This window comes from Apium graveolens, chromosome 7, assembly GCF_009905375.1.
Source record: "Apium graveolens cultivar Ventura chromosome 7, ASM990537v1, whole genome shotgun sequence".
In the NCBI taxonomy this organism is placed as follows: Eukaryota; Viridiplantae; Streptophyta; class Magnoliopsida; order Apiales; family Apiaceae; genus Apium; species Apium graveolens.
In genome coordinates, this window is record NC_133653.1 from 87,149,137 (window position 1) to 87,166,903 (window position 17,767).

Here is a 17,767-nt window from a genome sequence, read left to right on the forward strand (position 1 = left end):
CTAATATGTCATACTTCTCTGGATGACTTCCCTGTTTGTTGACCCCTGAGTTTATTTCATAATGCAAACATGGCCTATTTAGTCAGTCGTCTCGCAAGTCGCATAATTGTCTAAACTATAAAGTTTCGCCTCATCTTCGTTACGGTTGATGAAATTTTTTCCATTGTGGTGTGCAGCCCCCAATCTCGCAATTTGCATATTTATTTTGTTTCAAATTGCTTCCTTTCCAGATAATCTCAGCAATTAGACAACTAACATTTTAACATTTTGTCTCCATTCAGGCCCCATTATGTTTGTTTTGTTGATTAAGTTAATACTTTTATGTTACTAGCTTTACATATTTCATGTGATAAACGGGGAATTTGCATGCCAACAACATGTTTTACATATAATTTGCATATTAGTCAACTTAATTGCTTAATGTTTGAAGAATGATGTATCCTGTCAAATTGAGACGTCACATCTTCATTGATATTCCTTCGATCTTGTTTCAGATTTTTTATTCAGTTTTCAGTTAAAAAGGACAAAATTTAGTAAGAATAGAGCTTTGTATAGGTTTCTTTATTAATTGTTATTTCTATTCGGTTGCAAATACATGCCCCCGCTTAAAAATAAGTCTTGTCTTACCGTTTTAACTCACCATTAGAATATTGTTCGAATTCTCATTTATAATTTTAGGTAAAAATTTTATTTTAAGACACTGTTGGACTTGCTACAAATAACTGTTTGAATGCTTAATACCCTTTCGAGAATATTGAAATGTTTCATATTTTCATTTGAATTCATAATATTAGTAAATGAATTAAAAGAATTGATCACAGCAAAGAAGTTACTTTCTTAGCATTCTTCTTCTAGAAATTAACACATTTGCAGAAACAAGCAAACGGGATATCTTCTTGTTTATGGCATTTGACTGGTAGAAAAGTTATTTGAAAAGTGATCTAAAAATCATTGGTCTATTTTTGCCATAGAAGTTGTTTGAAATGTCTGTTCTCCGTCCTGTCCGAAATAAATGTCAATTTTTGTTGTTGTCACTGCAGGCCGATGGTTAATTCCAAAACATACAAAATATAACAGAGGTAGGATAAATACATGATTGAATAATTACAAAACAGAAGCACAGGGGACTCAAAGAACAAGCAGTTGGAAATTTGTCAGGTGTTTGTTTTGTTAGAATAATTTTTTGAAATGATTGATACAGGTATGTGAATAGTGTGACCTTTATCCCCAAAGACTCCGATTTTTCCAAAGCTTACAACGGGGCTGTTCGCTGTGGCATTAATAGAAATGGTCAAGACCTGCTTCTCTCCACTAGCAATGAAAAAGTGCATTGGTTCTGCCATCAAAGAAGCTCCCAAGGGAGCAGTCCAGCCCACTCTGTATGTCTCGTTGGTGGCAATGTTCATCACCGTTCTCTGAACTGTTCTTGACTGGTTAAGTTTTGCAATTGTGATAGAAGGCAAGTTTAGGTCTGCGCCACTAATGGTAGATGTGTTGCAGCTCAAACCGGTGTAGTTTAGAACTACTGGTGATGACCCATTTATGCTGCAGAGGAATGACATGTAGTCGTCATAAGCTGCAATACAGAAAGCATGTCTGAATTGGTTAAGATACAAGTAACTGAGTGACAAATTATATATATACTTGATCAAAAATGTTTTAAGTTTTAGAAGTCCTCCCATCGCATGCTTGTTTTTCATAAACACATCACACTATTACAGTAAGTCTATGCATGTACAATACATTCAATTTTATGACTATGGTACCCTATCCTTCACTGCCTTTTTCTTGTAGAGCAAGGCAAAAACAACGTGACTATTTTCTGTACTACTCCAATTTTGGCCAAGAGTCAAGGTATTTCAGAATATTTGCATGATGGAAACGTAAATGCTTATTTAAATTCATGACCATAATAATACATTGACACGGATGCTTTTATAAGACTAAATAACTGACCTAAATCAAAAATAAGTCCTGGATTTAGTGCTGCAGTTGCATTTACGAAACCACTCCCCATGTCGAAGGGTGTTGCAGGAGACTGATTCAAATCTGGGTTAGAATAAGCACGTTGGGCCATCATGAGCTGACCATTTTTGTCATTCAAGGAAGCTGTTGTTGATAATGCAGATCCGATAGCTGAAGGACTGAAACTAGGAAATTTCATTTTAATCAAAGCTGCAAGCCCCGCAACATGAGGAGCAGCCATGCTTGTCCCAGACAACATTGCAAATTCTTCTCCTAAGATGTAATACAGTAATTGTAACAAATTAGTTCATCTTCCAGAAGCAGATTATAGATAATTTACTCCTATATTTTATGAAATTTATAGTGAAAGGTTTTAAATAATTTTAATAAACATACCCAGGAATTCGGCAGAGTCAGTGCCATGAGAACTCCAAGCGGACCAAATCAAGTTCCCCGGTGCAACTAAGTTAGGTTTTAGTATGTCAGCATCATCAAGAAATTTGTCTTCTGGATCTGGTCCTCTAGCAGAATAAAACATAACCTTTGGGACAGAATTGCTAAAAGTTGCCTTTACTCCGCCTGAAATGGATGCAACAGCCCCAAATTTGATAATCTTCTGTGTAAGGGCATCTCTGTTTAAGGACGAATTGTAGTATTGAAGTAAGATCTGCAATATTGGTAAAAAAAATTAGTAAATTAAATATAAAGAAGAATGATCAACCCAAGGTTGTCTGAATTTAATTTGAACTGCAGAATTGTAAAACAAAAAAAAACTAAACAGATTCAGCAGACATACAAAGTAATTATGATTGGCAGATGCACGCACACCTTAGAATCATCAGGAGATGAAAGTATAATCCCAGGTATCGCCATTGGAACAGGATTAAGCTGATAACCTATGACAAAAGGATCCAGGTAGAACACAACACCAACCGCGGAGAGATTTTTAGCTGTAGATAAGGCCTGTTTGATGCTAGACATCCCTAGAACAAACCTTATTGAGTAGCTACAAATTAAGAGATTCCCTTGAATAATGTCCTGGTTCAGGCTATTGGGGTCCTGACATTCCCCCACATACATGTTATCGGCAGCTGCTGTGTCATTTAAAGCATGAACTGCAGAAACCATTGTGTACATTGAAGCATTTTTTGTTCCCGCTAAACAGATAAAAGTATGTTAGAATATATTTACATACTTGATACTTGTATCTCTATAATAAACAGATAAAAATATATAAAAAACAAAATCACCAACAAATAAAGACGATGACAACTGAACAAGTACAAAATGTGTAAGCATAAGAACACCAATCCTGTTATAAGAGATATATGAAAGATATATTTTGATTAGCTATTTCGACAATAGTATAATAAAATGCTGTACCTTGTCGAGTAGGTTGATGGAATCGATCAAAAAGGAAAAAATCGTAGAAGACAGTATCTTAAAATTTAGGCAATTCAGGAGAAACTATGTTTAATCAAATTGGGGCAAGTCAGAAGAGGATGTTCAGTAATTAATCCGGATCATCCTTGTTAGTAACCTAAAGTAAATGAGCTGCAATAACAGTTTGGATTCTTATTTGTGCGGGAAACTGACTCAAAGAGCAAAGAAATTTCCTGTAGTAGAACCAAATTGTCTAGGCTCTACAGAAAGGGAAATTCTGCAGACTCCCAGTTTCTTTCCTTCTCCAGTTCTCCTGTTTTATTTGCATTTCTTAAATGCTACATATTAATTATTATTTTCTTGCTTGGTTAATTCAACTGCCCATGAGTTACCGTTACTAATCAATATTATATATTGCTATTTAGAACTTAAATAATTCTTTAAATTTTCTGGTAGTAATGAAATAAAATGTTGGTTTATATGCTACCGCAAGTAGATAATATAATATTTTCAATTCGCATTATGAAGATATTTGACCTACTCTGAAGGAACAAAGCTCTGTGTTTGTTGACTAAAAAGTCGATCTAATTTCTAACTTATCAATGCTATTAGTAAATTAAATCCTGGCAGCTTTTTCTATGACTGTTTCTTAGTAAGAGATATAGTTAACAGCATGTACTAGGTACCGAAGAACTAAATAAAAATTGGTTGTTACAACTTGTTAACAACCATAAAATAGATATCTTCATATTGCTATTTAAAACTTACATAACTCTTTAAATTTTTTAGTAGTAACAACATAAAATGTTTGTTTATATGCTATCGCAAGTAGATATATAATATTTTCAGTTTGTATTATGAAGATATTTGACCTACTCTAAAGAAACTAAGCTCTGTGTTTGTTGACTAGAAGGTCGATGTAATTTCTAACTGATCAATGCTATTAGTAAATTAAATCCTGGGAGATTTTATTATGACTGTTTCTTAATAAGAGATTTAGTTAATAGCTTGTCTTAGTTACCGGAGAACTAAATAATATGGGTTGTTAGATTTGTTAATAAGCATAAACTAGATACCAATCTAGTCAAAGATAAATGAATTGATTTTTGTATCATTGATCAATCTTTCTGAGAAGGTATTTGAAGGCACAGAAGTTTGTCTATGCTCTTCTAGTGGCTGTCAGCTACTAATTGTGTCTTTTTTATCAAGGGGGAAACATAGATGTTCAGATGAACCAACCACTAAGAAAATCAGAAACAAGTCCGAAACATCTATCAAGATTCAGAAACATCAGAAAGACTTTGTGTTTGGTCAGTAGAACTCAGGGAGTTTAATATACACATACACTTACAAGACAATGCACGAAAAGATAAGTGGCCACTTATCCAGATTAAGAAACGAAAAAAAAGAAAGATAAATGGCCAGTTGGCACCGATATTGACCAACCTATAAATCACCAAGCAAATGCCATCCCCATACCCTTATAGAAAGACTCTCTTGCAAAAATTTTTTTTTGCATACATAAGACATTCACTTTCACCCTTATTAGCGATGTGGGTTTCTTCTTTTATTATGAGATATAAGTGGGTTGTTAAAGCTGTTTCCTGAAAATGCAGGTAACTCAAAGAGTCAAAGGTCTAACATTCATTTTAAATCTGACAAAAAAATGTATTAAAAATGAAAAAGGTTACAAACAAAACAAAAGTATTATTTTTTTAGACTTGTATTCTGTAGATAGAAGTTCAGTAGTTACTGTATGCCATATAAAAGGTAAAGATTATATAACTACTAGGCACACCAACTTACGTGCAAGCCCAACTCCAGGAATGGTGATGTTATTTCCAAGAAGAATAGAGTTACTATAGACCCTACCATGGGCTGCCGCACCAACAGTAAAGATCCATGGACTGAAAGAAGAAACACTTTTAGGTGATGGTCCAGTATTTCCAGCTGCTTGTACAACAAATATACCTACTTTTACAGCTGCTAGCAAAGCCATGTCTATTGGGTTAAAGTAAGTTGCAATGCCTGGAGGGCGCCTGTTGGGGGTGATTGACAAGCTTATAATGTCCACTCCGTCTTCTGCCGCCTGTGTACAAAAATTAGATTAGCTACTTAGAAACATGTCGCCTAGGTATTTTATTACCAACATTGTGACAGATACAGGGGTCTAATTCACTAGAAAAGGTCCACAGATGTGGATTGTAACTTTGTGGTGTCCTATGCAGGACTATTTGATGCCTGGGTAGCCTTTGCAGATATTTCTAGTGGACTCTAAGATATGGCTTGCTACTAGTTTCTAGGACTCCTATACACAGATTGTTATAATGTACCTAAAATCTTTGACTGGTGATTAGCATACGACATGACACACTTGTGAATCTTCCAGCACTTCATATTTATTGTCTTGGACCTCCTGGTAGCAGAGCTTTTTGACTTCTAAAAAGTAAAAACACATCATGCATTTGTAATATTATTACCAGTATTTATACTAGGGCAAGCAGCAGAGCATTTCAACATAATACAGAGGACAAAATTAAGCTATCCGAATAGCACACAACCAAAAAGGAAAGTCCAACACATCATGCATTTGTAATATTATTACCAGTATTTATACTAGTGCATGCAGCAGAGCATTTCAACATAATACAGAGGACAAAATTAAGCTATCCGAATAGCACGCAACCAAAAAGGAAAGTCCAAAGAAGTATGTCAGCCAATACCTGGTCTATGGCAGCAACCACATCTGCAGCAAACCCTCCAAAACTCTTATATAGTGCTTTGTAAACAGCAATGCTACAGAAAAGGTGAAATTTAGTTCAACTAAGAATACATATTAGATAAGAAGTGGGACAATATTACAAAAATACTCATTTTTGCATTACTAATCAGAGCATCAAGAAATAAATGATATTTTTTTACAGGTTCCTATCCATGATTACTAGAACATAATAATAATTTTAACTCTCTTTCGCATACGGAGTCAACTTCAGAACTATGTTCTCGGATCTTTATTTACATCTGAGTACCCATGCCTGACATGGACACTCGGACTTGGACACTTTATGCTAAAAACATGCACATTTTTAAAAATAATGCTACACTTGATACTTGGACAGGTATCCATGTCGGACACGTTTAGCCGAGTCCAAGTAACATAGCTTCAGAATAAAGGTGGCAGCAAGATATTAAATATTCTATATCTCAAAATCTAATATCAAAGGGAGGTCTGTACCCAATGAAATTTATGCTAGTTTGGGCTGATTATATCATGCAAGGATAATCTTCAAAAAATAATTTAAAATGTTGGTTCTGGTACACCACCGATGAAGTGACATAAGGAGTATTGGGGACTTACTGTGAACGAGGAGCCATCCCACTGGCATCGCCATAGTGATGCCCAGAAACTATAACTGGTACCCCGTGGTTCCCAGCTGCAGTTGCAGCAGTGTGCCTGCATTATTATTTATATATTTCAGAAATAAGATATGACCCACCCTTTACTAATAAAAGAGTCTTATTTGTCAAATTTGTACTAACAGAACCACGGTAAAGTTTTGATACTAAAGTTGACAGAGTGGGTCAAGTTTGGCTACGAACAACTAAATCTGTACTCTCTGTGTAGCATAAAACTATTAAATAGGATATTTAATTGGAACACTTGTAAGCTTTTTAGTAAGAAGAGATATGTAGCCAAGAGGGTTCAGTATCAGATTTCTGTAATAAAAATTTCTGAAGTTCTCAATATCATTCAAAACATGAAGTTGTTGGTTCGCAAACAACAGATCGATGAGTAACAGTAGGAGGATTTTCCTTGTGACTCAACCGTCAATATGCTGCAAGAATGAGAACTACTTGTACTTATATGTCAAGGAGCAGAATTGAGACAAGAAAAGAAATTCTAGATAATTTTGACCCAGAGTTTTATATTTCGTACTAAAAAAAGTAATTGGATTGCTTTGTGCCGCGAGTTAAACAAAGCACGGAAATGTTGTCTAAAAAACGGTCATTTGCAAAAAGTTACATACACATACACACTACTGAGCTGTGAACCCTCAACCTCAAGTATGCCAGAGAATGTATTATTAATACGTGAAACCGAGAAATTTTTCTACGTAATACTGCATGGCAGTCAAAAAGGGAATGAAGTTGTTCCAGATAGACCAATCAATTAGCAGAGTGTACAGAACTACATAATTGAGTTATTTCTTTAATGAAGTGTTGACAGAACCAGTAGGCGATAACTCATTTCAACTGGACGTAAATATAATAAACAAGTGTTCCGTATGAATATATAAGTTTTAAGTGTATTGTATTTATATTTTTTTAAAATGCATCCAAAATCTCAGAATTACCAAACCTCATTTCATTTACTTCTCATTATTAATTTATTGCTTCTTTTTTTATCTACTCTATTATTTTCCTATATGTAACATTTTAGTAAATATTCCTCCTTGGTGAAATTTTCTGGAACTCTATACAAATTTAGCTCTTCTTAATTACTGACAATATAATATTACTTCAGTACCTAATATAAAGAAGATTGACAAGCATGGCATAATTAATAAGTATACTCACGTTCCATGACCATCACCATCAGAAGGTGATGCATAGTCCTTAGATGCATTAAATATACCACGTGTTACAGCAGATGCTGCAAAATGCCGAGCTCCAACAAGCTTTCTGTTGCATGAACCAGAAGGGAAATCTCGAGTAATTTCACAGATCCCCGAGAAGTGCTTTGGAATCGGATATGGAATTCTGGAAGTATTATCAGAAAAGCTAGGGTGTTTTGGATCAATACCAGTGTCAACAAACCCAATCACAACTCCTTCTCCAGCAGTCTCAAATCCGCCATTTTGGGGCCAAGCCCCTTGTGGTAGGCCCAAAAATTGTGGAGTATAAGTGGTTGCAGTCCTGACTGAGAAATCCAATACCACATTTGCGATTTCTCTCCTCTGCGAAAGTTTCACTGCCTTCATATTGAATTCATTGCCGATTAGTAACTTACAGTGAAGTAACTAATCTTCAACAGAAAATGACAAATCTACAAAGAGTAAACATACTGCTCTTATCTTTTGACTAAAATTTAGAAGTGTAATAGAGTTGGTTATTGATGAAAGCAATGCATGGTCTACTACAAACAACAAGAAGCCAAACTTAAGTATGTACCTGTGGAGGTGTAACAAGAACTGCAAATCCATTGATCAAGTAGTGATAGCTATACAATTTCAGGTAATTTTCCCCTTTCAGAACCTTTCTCAAAATAGAATCGTGGTACCGGGAAATGTTATGGCCATTATACCAACCCTTTCTTGAGACATTGCTGAATCAAATATATAATTATATTATTAAAATTATGATATATAAATATATTAATATTCAGAGCAAGGTAGGCAAACATAGTTTAAAAACTCAGCGACCAAAGTGCATAGTTGTAGCATTTATATGAATTAAATGTGATATAGATACATGCTGCAACTCCACCCAGAAAGAACATGCGAAAGGAACTAAGCTACAAATCACCTACAAAGAAAAGGATTGTTTTACAGACAGCAAGTAGCCAAGTACAATAGATATTATATTGCCAACCACCCCCCCCCCCGCCCCCAATGGAACTAAATAAATATCAGCAATAGAAACTAAATATCACAAACAAACCTTCAATTCAAAAAAAAAAACTGAGAAACTAAGTAGCAGAAAATCTAATGTAAATACCAAGATTCAATTACTCAAGTACATTCCACTTCTTCTGTTCTACTAATTAGTAGTACATATATCACATGTATTGTTTATAAGTATTTACAAACAAGGACTAACAAAAACAGCAGTATACTAACACCTACACCAGAGAATAATAGCTTGCATGATTAAAATAATGATTATCCAAAAAAATATTGGTAGAAATACTAATCCAGCAAGAACGATAAATATATAAAATTGTACCTGGCCAATGGCTTGTCCAGTCTATTTACTTTTCCATCTTGCTTGAAAGGTTTAGTCTTTAATAAAAACTCAGCATTGTAAATAGCACCAGGAGCTTGCTTCAGAGTCACAATATACACAGCACTAACATTATCTTGACACCAGACCAATCCCACTAACATCCCCAAACAAAGCACCACTGCTAAATGCATACCATCAATCCTCCCCATTTTTCAAAACATACATATATATATATATATAACTAAAAAAACCCAAGTTAGAATTTCACTATTTTCTCAAGAAAGAAATACCTAATCAGCCAGACAAAAAGATGACAAAAGAACTAGTAATGAACAACACAATGTAGTTTAATATTATTGTTGAAGTAGTTTGACAAGTACCCAACAGCTGTAGAAGCCAAAGAAAGCTATCTAATTCTTGTAAGAAAACAAAAGTGCAGAAAGGCCATTAAATAAATATGCAAGTGATGATGGGGTTTTGTTTAGGTGAATAAAAAGAAGACTCCTTTTGTCACTTTGCAGAAAGAGGAGGAGTAAATAGAAGATGCATTCTCTATAGAGTGCATATATTAATATTAAATTGTAAAGAAAAAGTGTAGCAGTGTCTTGAATGTTGTGCACATTAATGCATTGTTTACTATTGTTACCTTAGAGAAGAAGACTGAAACAACTGTGGTATCCTTACTTTAATTTCTTACAAATCTGCTACTGTAAATACTTCTACTCATATTTGATGTACATTCTTCGTCTGTGACAGTTGGGTATTAAATGTAGGTCAATTCATAACACTATTGTCTCTTCCATGGTCATACCATAGTTAAAAAAATTATAAAATGAAATAAACCAGTGTTTTGCAAAATGAGAAAAATATCAAACTGATCACTCATTTTATCCAAATGTATCAAATAGGTCATTACTTTCCGGTTTGACTCAATTTGGTTACCGGTTTGAAATTTTTTATCAATTTAGTTATTTAAAAGTTAAAATTTTGTATCGATTTAGTCATCGGAAGATGATTTATTTGATACAAAATTTCAAATTAATGATCAAATTGAGTCAAACTGGAAAGTAATGACATACTTGATATATTTTGACGAAACAAGTGATCGACTTGATATTTTTCCCTTTGCAAAAATATACTCCAACGAGAAAAAGGTAATAAATTTAATTTATATTTAAAGTTTCAACCTCTCCAGATCTCTTTTAAAAAAAGGTTGCAAGCAAACAAGAGCAGACAGGTCACAGGTGTGATGTTGTGAGTTGTGTACAAGGGTTGATTTGCTTTGACCCGTGAATTTATTTGTTTTTGTGGTGATATATTGCTGTGAATATGTGTGCACTGCAGGCCAGGTGAGACCTGAATATTGGTGGGCACTGAAGAGTCACGTGACAAATGCACTTTGGTTTCATTCTTTAACTTTCTTGTTGAGCTGCTGTATATATAGATGTAATGTAAGGCAACCAGGTTCGTTAGGTTAAGCACCGAAATGGTGGTTCAGTTTTGTTAGGCTCAGAGCAAGCCCATTTTTCGACCTAAATAACTAACTACAATGACCTAGTCCATTCGCATTGATAATAAAAAAAATTAAATTACTGAAAGAAAGTAATAAAAGTGAATCAATAAATATTTAACATATAAAATAAGTATAACGGAGAAAAGTAATGTATGTTGAAAAAAAATTATATTACAAAATGTTAATACTTTTGAAAATTTGAAATGTAAAAAATTAAAATTTACATTTATAAAAAAAAGTGTAAAGAAATGTATCATCATACTGAAATGTTGGTCTGAAAAGATAGTCTATTTATCGATCAAGAAAATTCAGATTAAAATTATGAAAATAATGACACATTGTGTGCCTCGAGATTAATCTATAATATCTGGTTAAAGAGATTGTTAACATTATAAATTATTCATGAAAAGTTTAATTGAATAACTGATTTAATTATTATTACATGAGTAACATTAATGTATTACTTCTTAATATGAGATGTCAAAATTATTGCAAACGTGATAATAACATAAAAGGTCACACAAATAATGTTTGGATGAATATTTAATTTAAATTAAGATTTGAATTAAATAAGTAATTCAAAATATTTATTATTAATTAAGTTAGACTTAATTATTAAAAAAGTTAGACTAAATTAATAGAATAAATGAAATTTCAAATTTATAAATATTAAATTTAAAATTCAGTTGTTGGATGATTAAGTGAGACTTAATTAGGAATTCAGTCATTATATAACTTTAATTAAGATTAAGGTTATGATTCGTTTTTTCTCTCATGTATATATTCACCTGAAGCTTATTAAGAGGACAACGTTTTATTAGATAAAAATACAAAACCCTGGCAGTCAAGGAGAGTTATGGAGAAGGAAGAGCGAATCCGGATTTGAGTACTACGAAAGAACATCTATGATTAATTATTTATTTTGATATTTGCATAATTTAACATAAAATTTAAAACACGTATATCATCTCCAAATACTAAATAGGCATGAATTTAATTAACACAATCAAAAGTGAAAAGACATCTTTAGCAAAATATTTTCAAAAAGGTTTCCAAATGTATCTATATTTTAAATATAAATGTTGTGCAAGACATGCTTGTATGATAACAAGACTAAGTCACATTGACAACCATAAGATTAAGTTGTTTGATAATCAATTCTGTATTCTGTAATTGTATTTATTGAGTCTGTAAAAATGGTTATTAGATTAGACTGAGGGATTTTTTTGTGAACAGTTTAAAGCTAAGGAATAAACTCTGGAAAAAGATCAAGTCATGATCATGTCTCAGAGAAAAGATATAGAAGTTTGGAGTAGAATGAAGTTATTTTATGAAAAATATTCTAAGTCAAGATATCGACAAGTCACATATCAAGTTATATCGAGAAGGTATTCGAGAAGTCCAAAGTGACTTGTAGAGAAGTCTCAGAGATATCGACAAATCAAATGAAGATGTAGAGAACTGGAGATATCAACAACTCATTTCTGCATTTAGAAATCTCCGAGATATCAACAAGTCAAATGAAGATTTAGAGAACTGGAGATATCTACAAGTCATTTCTGCATGTAGAGATCTCAGAGATATCGACAAGTCAAATGAAGATGTAGAGAACTGGAGATATCGACAAGTCAATTCCTCATATAGAGATCTTAGAGATATCGACAAGTCATTTCTACATGTAAATGTTGAGTGACATTTATGACACTTTATTATGCTCTAATAAACTTTGAACTAATGCATTTGTACTCAAGTTGTTAAGTGTTTTAATGTGTTTTCTAATGTTTTTGCTAGGTAATCAGGTGAATTAGCATTGTTTTGGTGCTAATTTGGTGTCAAGGTGGTGTTAGAATAAAAGCTCGTGAAAAGCCGGTTCGAAGCAGCAAGGAAAAAAATGAAATCTGAGTTTTTCCCAAAATGACAGCGCGCCCGCGCCAGGATTCCAGAATGACAGAGCGCCCGCGCTGTGATAGCGCGCGCCCGCGCGGTGCGAAAGCTTTGAATCCTGATTCTAATGTAATTCTAATTGGGAGACTTCCAGATTGATTAGGGCTGCTATATATATATATATATATATATTCAAATAAGAATGTTTTCATAAGAGAGACGTACCAGAGCGCAAGGAGAGCCGTAAGAAGACGGTTTTAGCACAGATTCAACGAAGACGAAGAAGATCTTGTTTTTTACTTGTGAATCTTTGTTCTAAGTTGTAACTTGGATGCTAGTTTTCTTACTTGTGAACCTTTACTCTTGTTTCAACTTGGTTTTGTTATTTAAGTATAAAGACTACGTTTATTATACCATGCTTTTATCGGAACCCACATTGATGATGAGTCCGATTATGGGGTAATCGTTATCGTGGGTATCTAACGGATTTATTTATGGATTTCTTTAGTTAAATTGTTTATATGCCTTAGTGTGTGGTGATTGAATGATAACCTAGTATAGGCTGTGCTTATTCATCTTATAAGAGTCGCGAACTTGTAAGATAGAGTGTTAATTCTTAATGAAGCGACAGTGAATTTAAGGATTTAGAACTTGCCATGCTAGCATAGGTTCATGTATTATTGTTATGCATGATTCGTAGGTAATTTTACTCATCTTACTTGCCCTGTGTAATCATGATAGATAACTTGTGCTTTAAACCGTTATGTTGTCAAATTCTCTATATATATAGGGTCTCAATATAATTGGTGTCTATTCGGCTTCCATCTCTTTTGTGGATGTCTGATAGTATGTTATTCGTGCAACAAAAGTTGGTGTTTAGCAGTTTCGTGTTATCTGATTAGTGTCATCACCATTGCATGCTAAGGTTAAGAACAATAAGGCTATTGAATGAAGTATTTAATGAAGTTAGAATCACATGTTTGTCTCATATAATATACAACTCTCTTTACTCTCTTACTTATAATCATTAGTTTAATTCGTAGTATAAAGAACTCAAATTGCTATCGTCTTAGCATTGGATAATAACCATATTATCAGTGCATAGGTGCATAAATTACAAAGTTAGCCAATGCTAGTCTCTGTGGGAACGAACTAGAAAAGATTCTATATTAGTTGCGAACGCGTATACTTGCATGAATTGTTTAGCCCTAACAAGTTTTTGGCACCGCTGCCGGGGACTCGGTGTTGTTAATTGTTTAGTTTATGTGCTTGTCATCAGTGGTTGTTAAAGTTTACTAACTCAGATTCTTTTACTTTCACGGTTTATTTGTTTGTGTTTCAGGTACTCATTACAATGGGAGATCCAGCAGTACGAACGAAAGTCTTGATGGATTTTTCTCAACCCAGATTCAATGACATTCAATCTAGCATTGTTAGGCCAGCTATCACAGCTAATACCTTTGAGATCAAGCCTGGCATAATTTAATGGGTGCAGAATTCAATCCAGTTTGGGGGTTCTCCAGCGGAAGATCCCAATATGCACAATAGGGATTTCATTGAGATATGCGACACCTTCAAGTTCAACGGTGTTTCTGAAGATGCTGTGAAGCTGAGACTGTTCCCATTCTCTCTTAGGGACAAGGCTAAGAGCTAGTTACACTCTCTACCAGCTGGTGCGATTACTACTTGGGAAGATATTTCTTAAAAGTTTCTCACTAAATTCTTTCCTATGGCAAAGACAGTTGCAATCAGGAATACTCTTACTCCATTTGTGCAACAATCAGGAGAATCTTTATATGAAGCTTGGGAGCGCTACAAGGAGATGCTTAGGAAGTGTCCTCATCATGGAATTCCTGATTGGATGATCATCAATTACTTCTATAATGGTTTGGGGGCACAGTCCAGACCCATGCTCGATGCAGCATCAGGTGGAGCCTTATGGGCTAAGAGCTACGATGAAGCTTAAGATCTAATTGAACTGATGGCTGCTAATAAATATTAGTATCCAACTCTGAGATTACCACAGGGAAAGGTAGCACGAGTTCTTCAAGTGGATACAGCTACGACTATCACTGTTAGTCCCTTAACAATATAACAAGAATTACAGAAGGGGGGTTGAATGGAATTCTTGAAACTTTTTCTTGATTGAAAAATGTTCTAACTCGAATATATATATATATATATGTGTGTGTGTGTGTGTGTGAATTGATTAGAACAATGCGGAATAGTTACTTAAATGAATCAAAACACAAGTAATTAAAAATAAGAGTCTTTAAAAACTTTCTGGTGGATTTGAATAATTCCACCAGAGATATATAATATATATCGAGAGAACCCTGTGTGCAAAAAGCTCACAGCTGCTTACAAATATTGAACAACTAAGAATACAGAGAAATACTAAGAATTCTGCTTACAAATGTTTCTCTGCTTGTGTCTCAGATGATTCCTTAGTTGCTACTTCTTGGTTTATATATCACCAAGATTACAAAGTAATGAGACAGGATAATAAAACAAAAACTATCTAGTCTATTACAATGCTACTTCATTACTCTATTCCAGCTTCTTTGAATATCTTCATAATAGCATGGAAATGGCAATGTTTCCTTGTTCTCGAAAATCTAGTTGAATAGGCTACCACATTCCATTTGCATCCACTCGACGCGTGTGACTGTGTTGTCACTGTCAACAGATATTTGAATTCTTTATCCGTCGGGTTCATGATCATCCGTCGAGTTATTGATCATCCATCGGGTTGTTGATCATCCGTCGAATTCATTGTAGTTTATCCGTCGGGTAACAATCAGGCACTTGACTTTATTTCACTTATGTAGAATTATAAGACATCATCTATGTACAATTAATCAACCTATTCTGCATATCTAGTTAAAGTCAAATATGACTCAAATACTACTACAGATTCTAAACAATGTGTATGCAGAAATGTGCTACAGACTTATTGTTATATAAGCTACTTACTCGATGGATAATAAATCATCATCCGTCGGGACTATATTAAGTCATCCGTCGGGACTATAAACTTTATCCGTCGAGTGCTACATAATTTCACTAAGTAAAATCTACCAAGGTGTTTTGTTCATGAAATCATCAAGTACACAACATATACACAACAATCTCCCCCAATTTATGTCTACTGGAATTGTAGCCATAAATTAAGAGACACTTGATGATAACAAAACACCTTAAAAATACAACTTTTAAAAGACAGTAGATAATACTGAGAAGTGATTCAATGTACAAAGTTTTGCTCACAATCATTTTCAAGATGCTCCTCTAGCCTGAGCAGATTTATCTAGTTCCTTGAAGGTCTGGATCTCTTTCCAAGCTTTCTGTTGTTTTCCTCAATCTGATTTTGGAGCTGCCTGTGGAATTCCAGTTCATCAGATTCTGAGAGATTTAGCTTTCCTTGCATTTCCAAAAGAGTCTCATTGCTAGAGATGCTCAATTGGTCTTTTAATCTGAAAAATCTTCTCACTCCTTTGTCATCCATGAACTCCATCAGCCAATAGGGCGTTAGATGCACTCTTCTCCCTATGTAAGCGATGATTAGAGTCTTTGGGAGTGCATCTTTAGCTCTTCAATCTTCCTCAGTACCAATCTTCTTGCAGTAATATTGAACCCAAAGTTCTTCTTGAAGGATGAATAGACTTTAATCAGTACATCTTGGCTTTCTTGAAGGATCCTGTGAAGTGGCCACTAAATCTCCTTTCCTCCTTTGTACTTGAACACTAACCTTTCAGGTAGGTTTATGTATGCATCAATTCCTTTCACTTCATCTAGTTCATCTAGATAGAGGTTTAGATCAGAAAATTCTTTGATGTCACACAAGTACATGTAATCTCCCCTATTCACTTTGGATTGAGCTTTGACTACTGATTTGGATTTGAGAGGTGACATCTTCACTTTCTTGACTGCTCTTGACTTTGTTCTCTTTGGCTTATTAAGGATTGGCAAATAGAAGTCAGGAATTGGTATGTTCTCCCATTCTACTGGTTCATCCTTAGGCACAATAGGTTCACCATGGATGTTCCTGTAAGGATCCACCACTTTGATATCTTCAAATACCACAGAGGGTTTTGATGCTTGAGTTGTAGTTTGAGTGGATTCCTTGGGAAACTGATTCTCCAATTCCTTATCAATAATGTCCAGTTTCCTTTTAGTTCTTTTAGCCAATTTCTTGATTCTTGGAGATTTCTTCTGTTGTTCAACTTGCTTCTTTGATTCAATAACTTCAGATGGCTGAGAAGGAATTTGTTGTGATGAATTTACAGCTTGTAGCTTGGCCAAGATAGCAATTTGCTCTTTCTTTTGTTTAGTCTTTTTAGCATCCAGAGCAGTTTGCTTCTTTTCCTGCTTCAATCTAGCCTTTTCTTCTCTCTTTGCTTGAGCAAATTGAGGATGTCCAGCCACCACACAAATTTATTTCCCATTCCTGAAAATTTTGGCAATTCTTCTTTTAGAAGTTGAATCAGCCGGATCTTTGTAGAAAGCAATTGATCTTGACAGAAGCTTCTTTTCATCAGGCTTAGGTGTCTCATACACAGTATCCAAAGGGTTCTTCAATGATGATTTTGAGTAGTTTACCCTTGGTTTCAGAATTGTTTCAGCCTTTGAAGATTTGATGCAGGATGGCTGTCCTCTTTCCAAATAGTTCATGCTCATCTCATTCACACTAATTTGCTTGACTTGAGAGTGATAGATGGCTGACTTAACTGGCTCCTTGACAAGTTCAAACTTCTTTTGTATTTCCTCATCAATCTTCTCCCAGTTGACTAAGCTCAACTTCTCCTTATCAACTGCTCTAATGTTGGATGTTGCTGCATTGATCAGATCTATACTATCTGTAACTAGTGGCTTTGAGATAGTAATTGAAGGCACAATTACTTTGCTGATTTAAATTTGAAGCCTCTCCCCCTCACTTGGTCCTTTCTCCCCCTTTTTGTTATCATCAAGTTGAGTAGAGGAGGGGGTTTGAGCAGCCACCAATTTTTGAAGTAAATCTGTCTGTTGAACTTGATGAAGATGAATGGCTGTTAAAGATGCTTCCATGGCTGACAT

General features: G+C 34.5%; 1 protein-coding gene and 1 non-coding gene across 2 annotated transcripts; both read right to left on the minus strand.

The window, feature by feature from the left end:
* Positions 1-1,062: 1,062 nt before the first annotated feature.
* LOC141675020 (subtilisin-like protease SBT2.3) lies at positions 1,063-9,833 on the minus strand. Its single transcript, XM_074481728.1, has 10 exons — positions 9,295-9,833; positions 8,521-8,674; positions 7,927-8,324; positions 6,707-6,802; positions 6,072-6,144; positions 5,155-5,437; positions 2,794-3,122; positions 2,362-2,632; positions 1,957-2,238; positions 1,063-1,576 (listed from the first exon to the last, which is right to left on the minus strand). Exons 1-10 carry the CDS (start codon positions 9,501-9,503, stop codon positions 1,155-1,157), a joined length of 2,517 nt encoding a protein of 838 aa, XP_074337829.1. The 5' UTR covers positions 9,504-9,833; the 3' UTR covers positions 1,063-1,154.
* Positions 9,834-14,435: 4,602 nt separating this feature from the next.
* On the minus strand, positions 14,436-14,542 carry LOC141676175 (small nucleolar RNA R71). Its single transcript, XR_012556779.1, has one exon. It is a non-coding gene; the product is annotated as a small nucleolar RNA R71 (small nucleolar RNA).
* Positions 14,543-17,767: the final 3,225 nt, after the last annotated feature.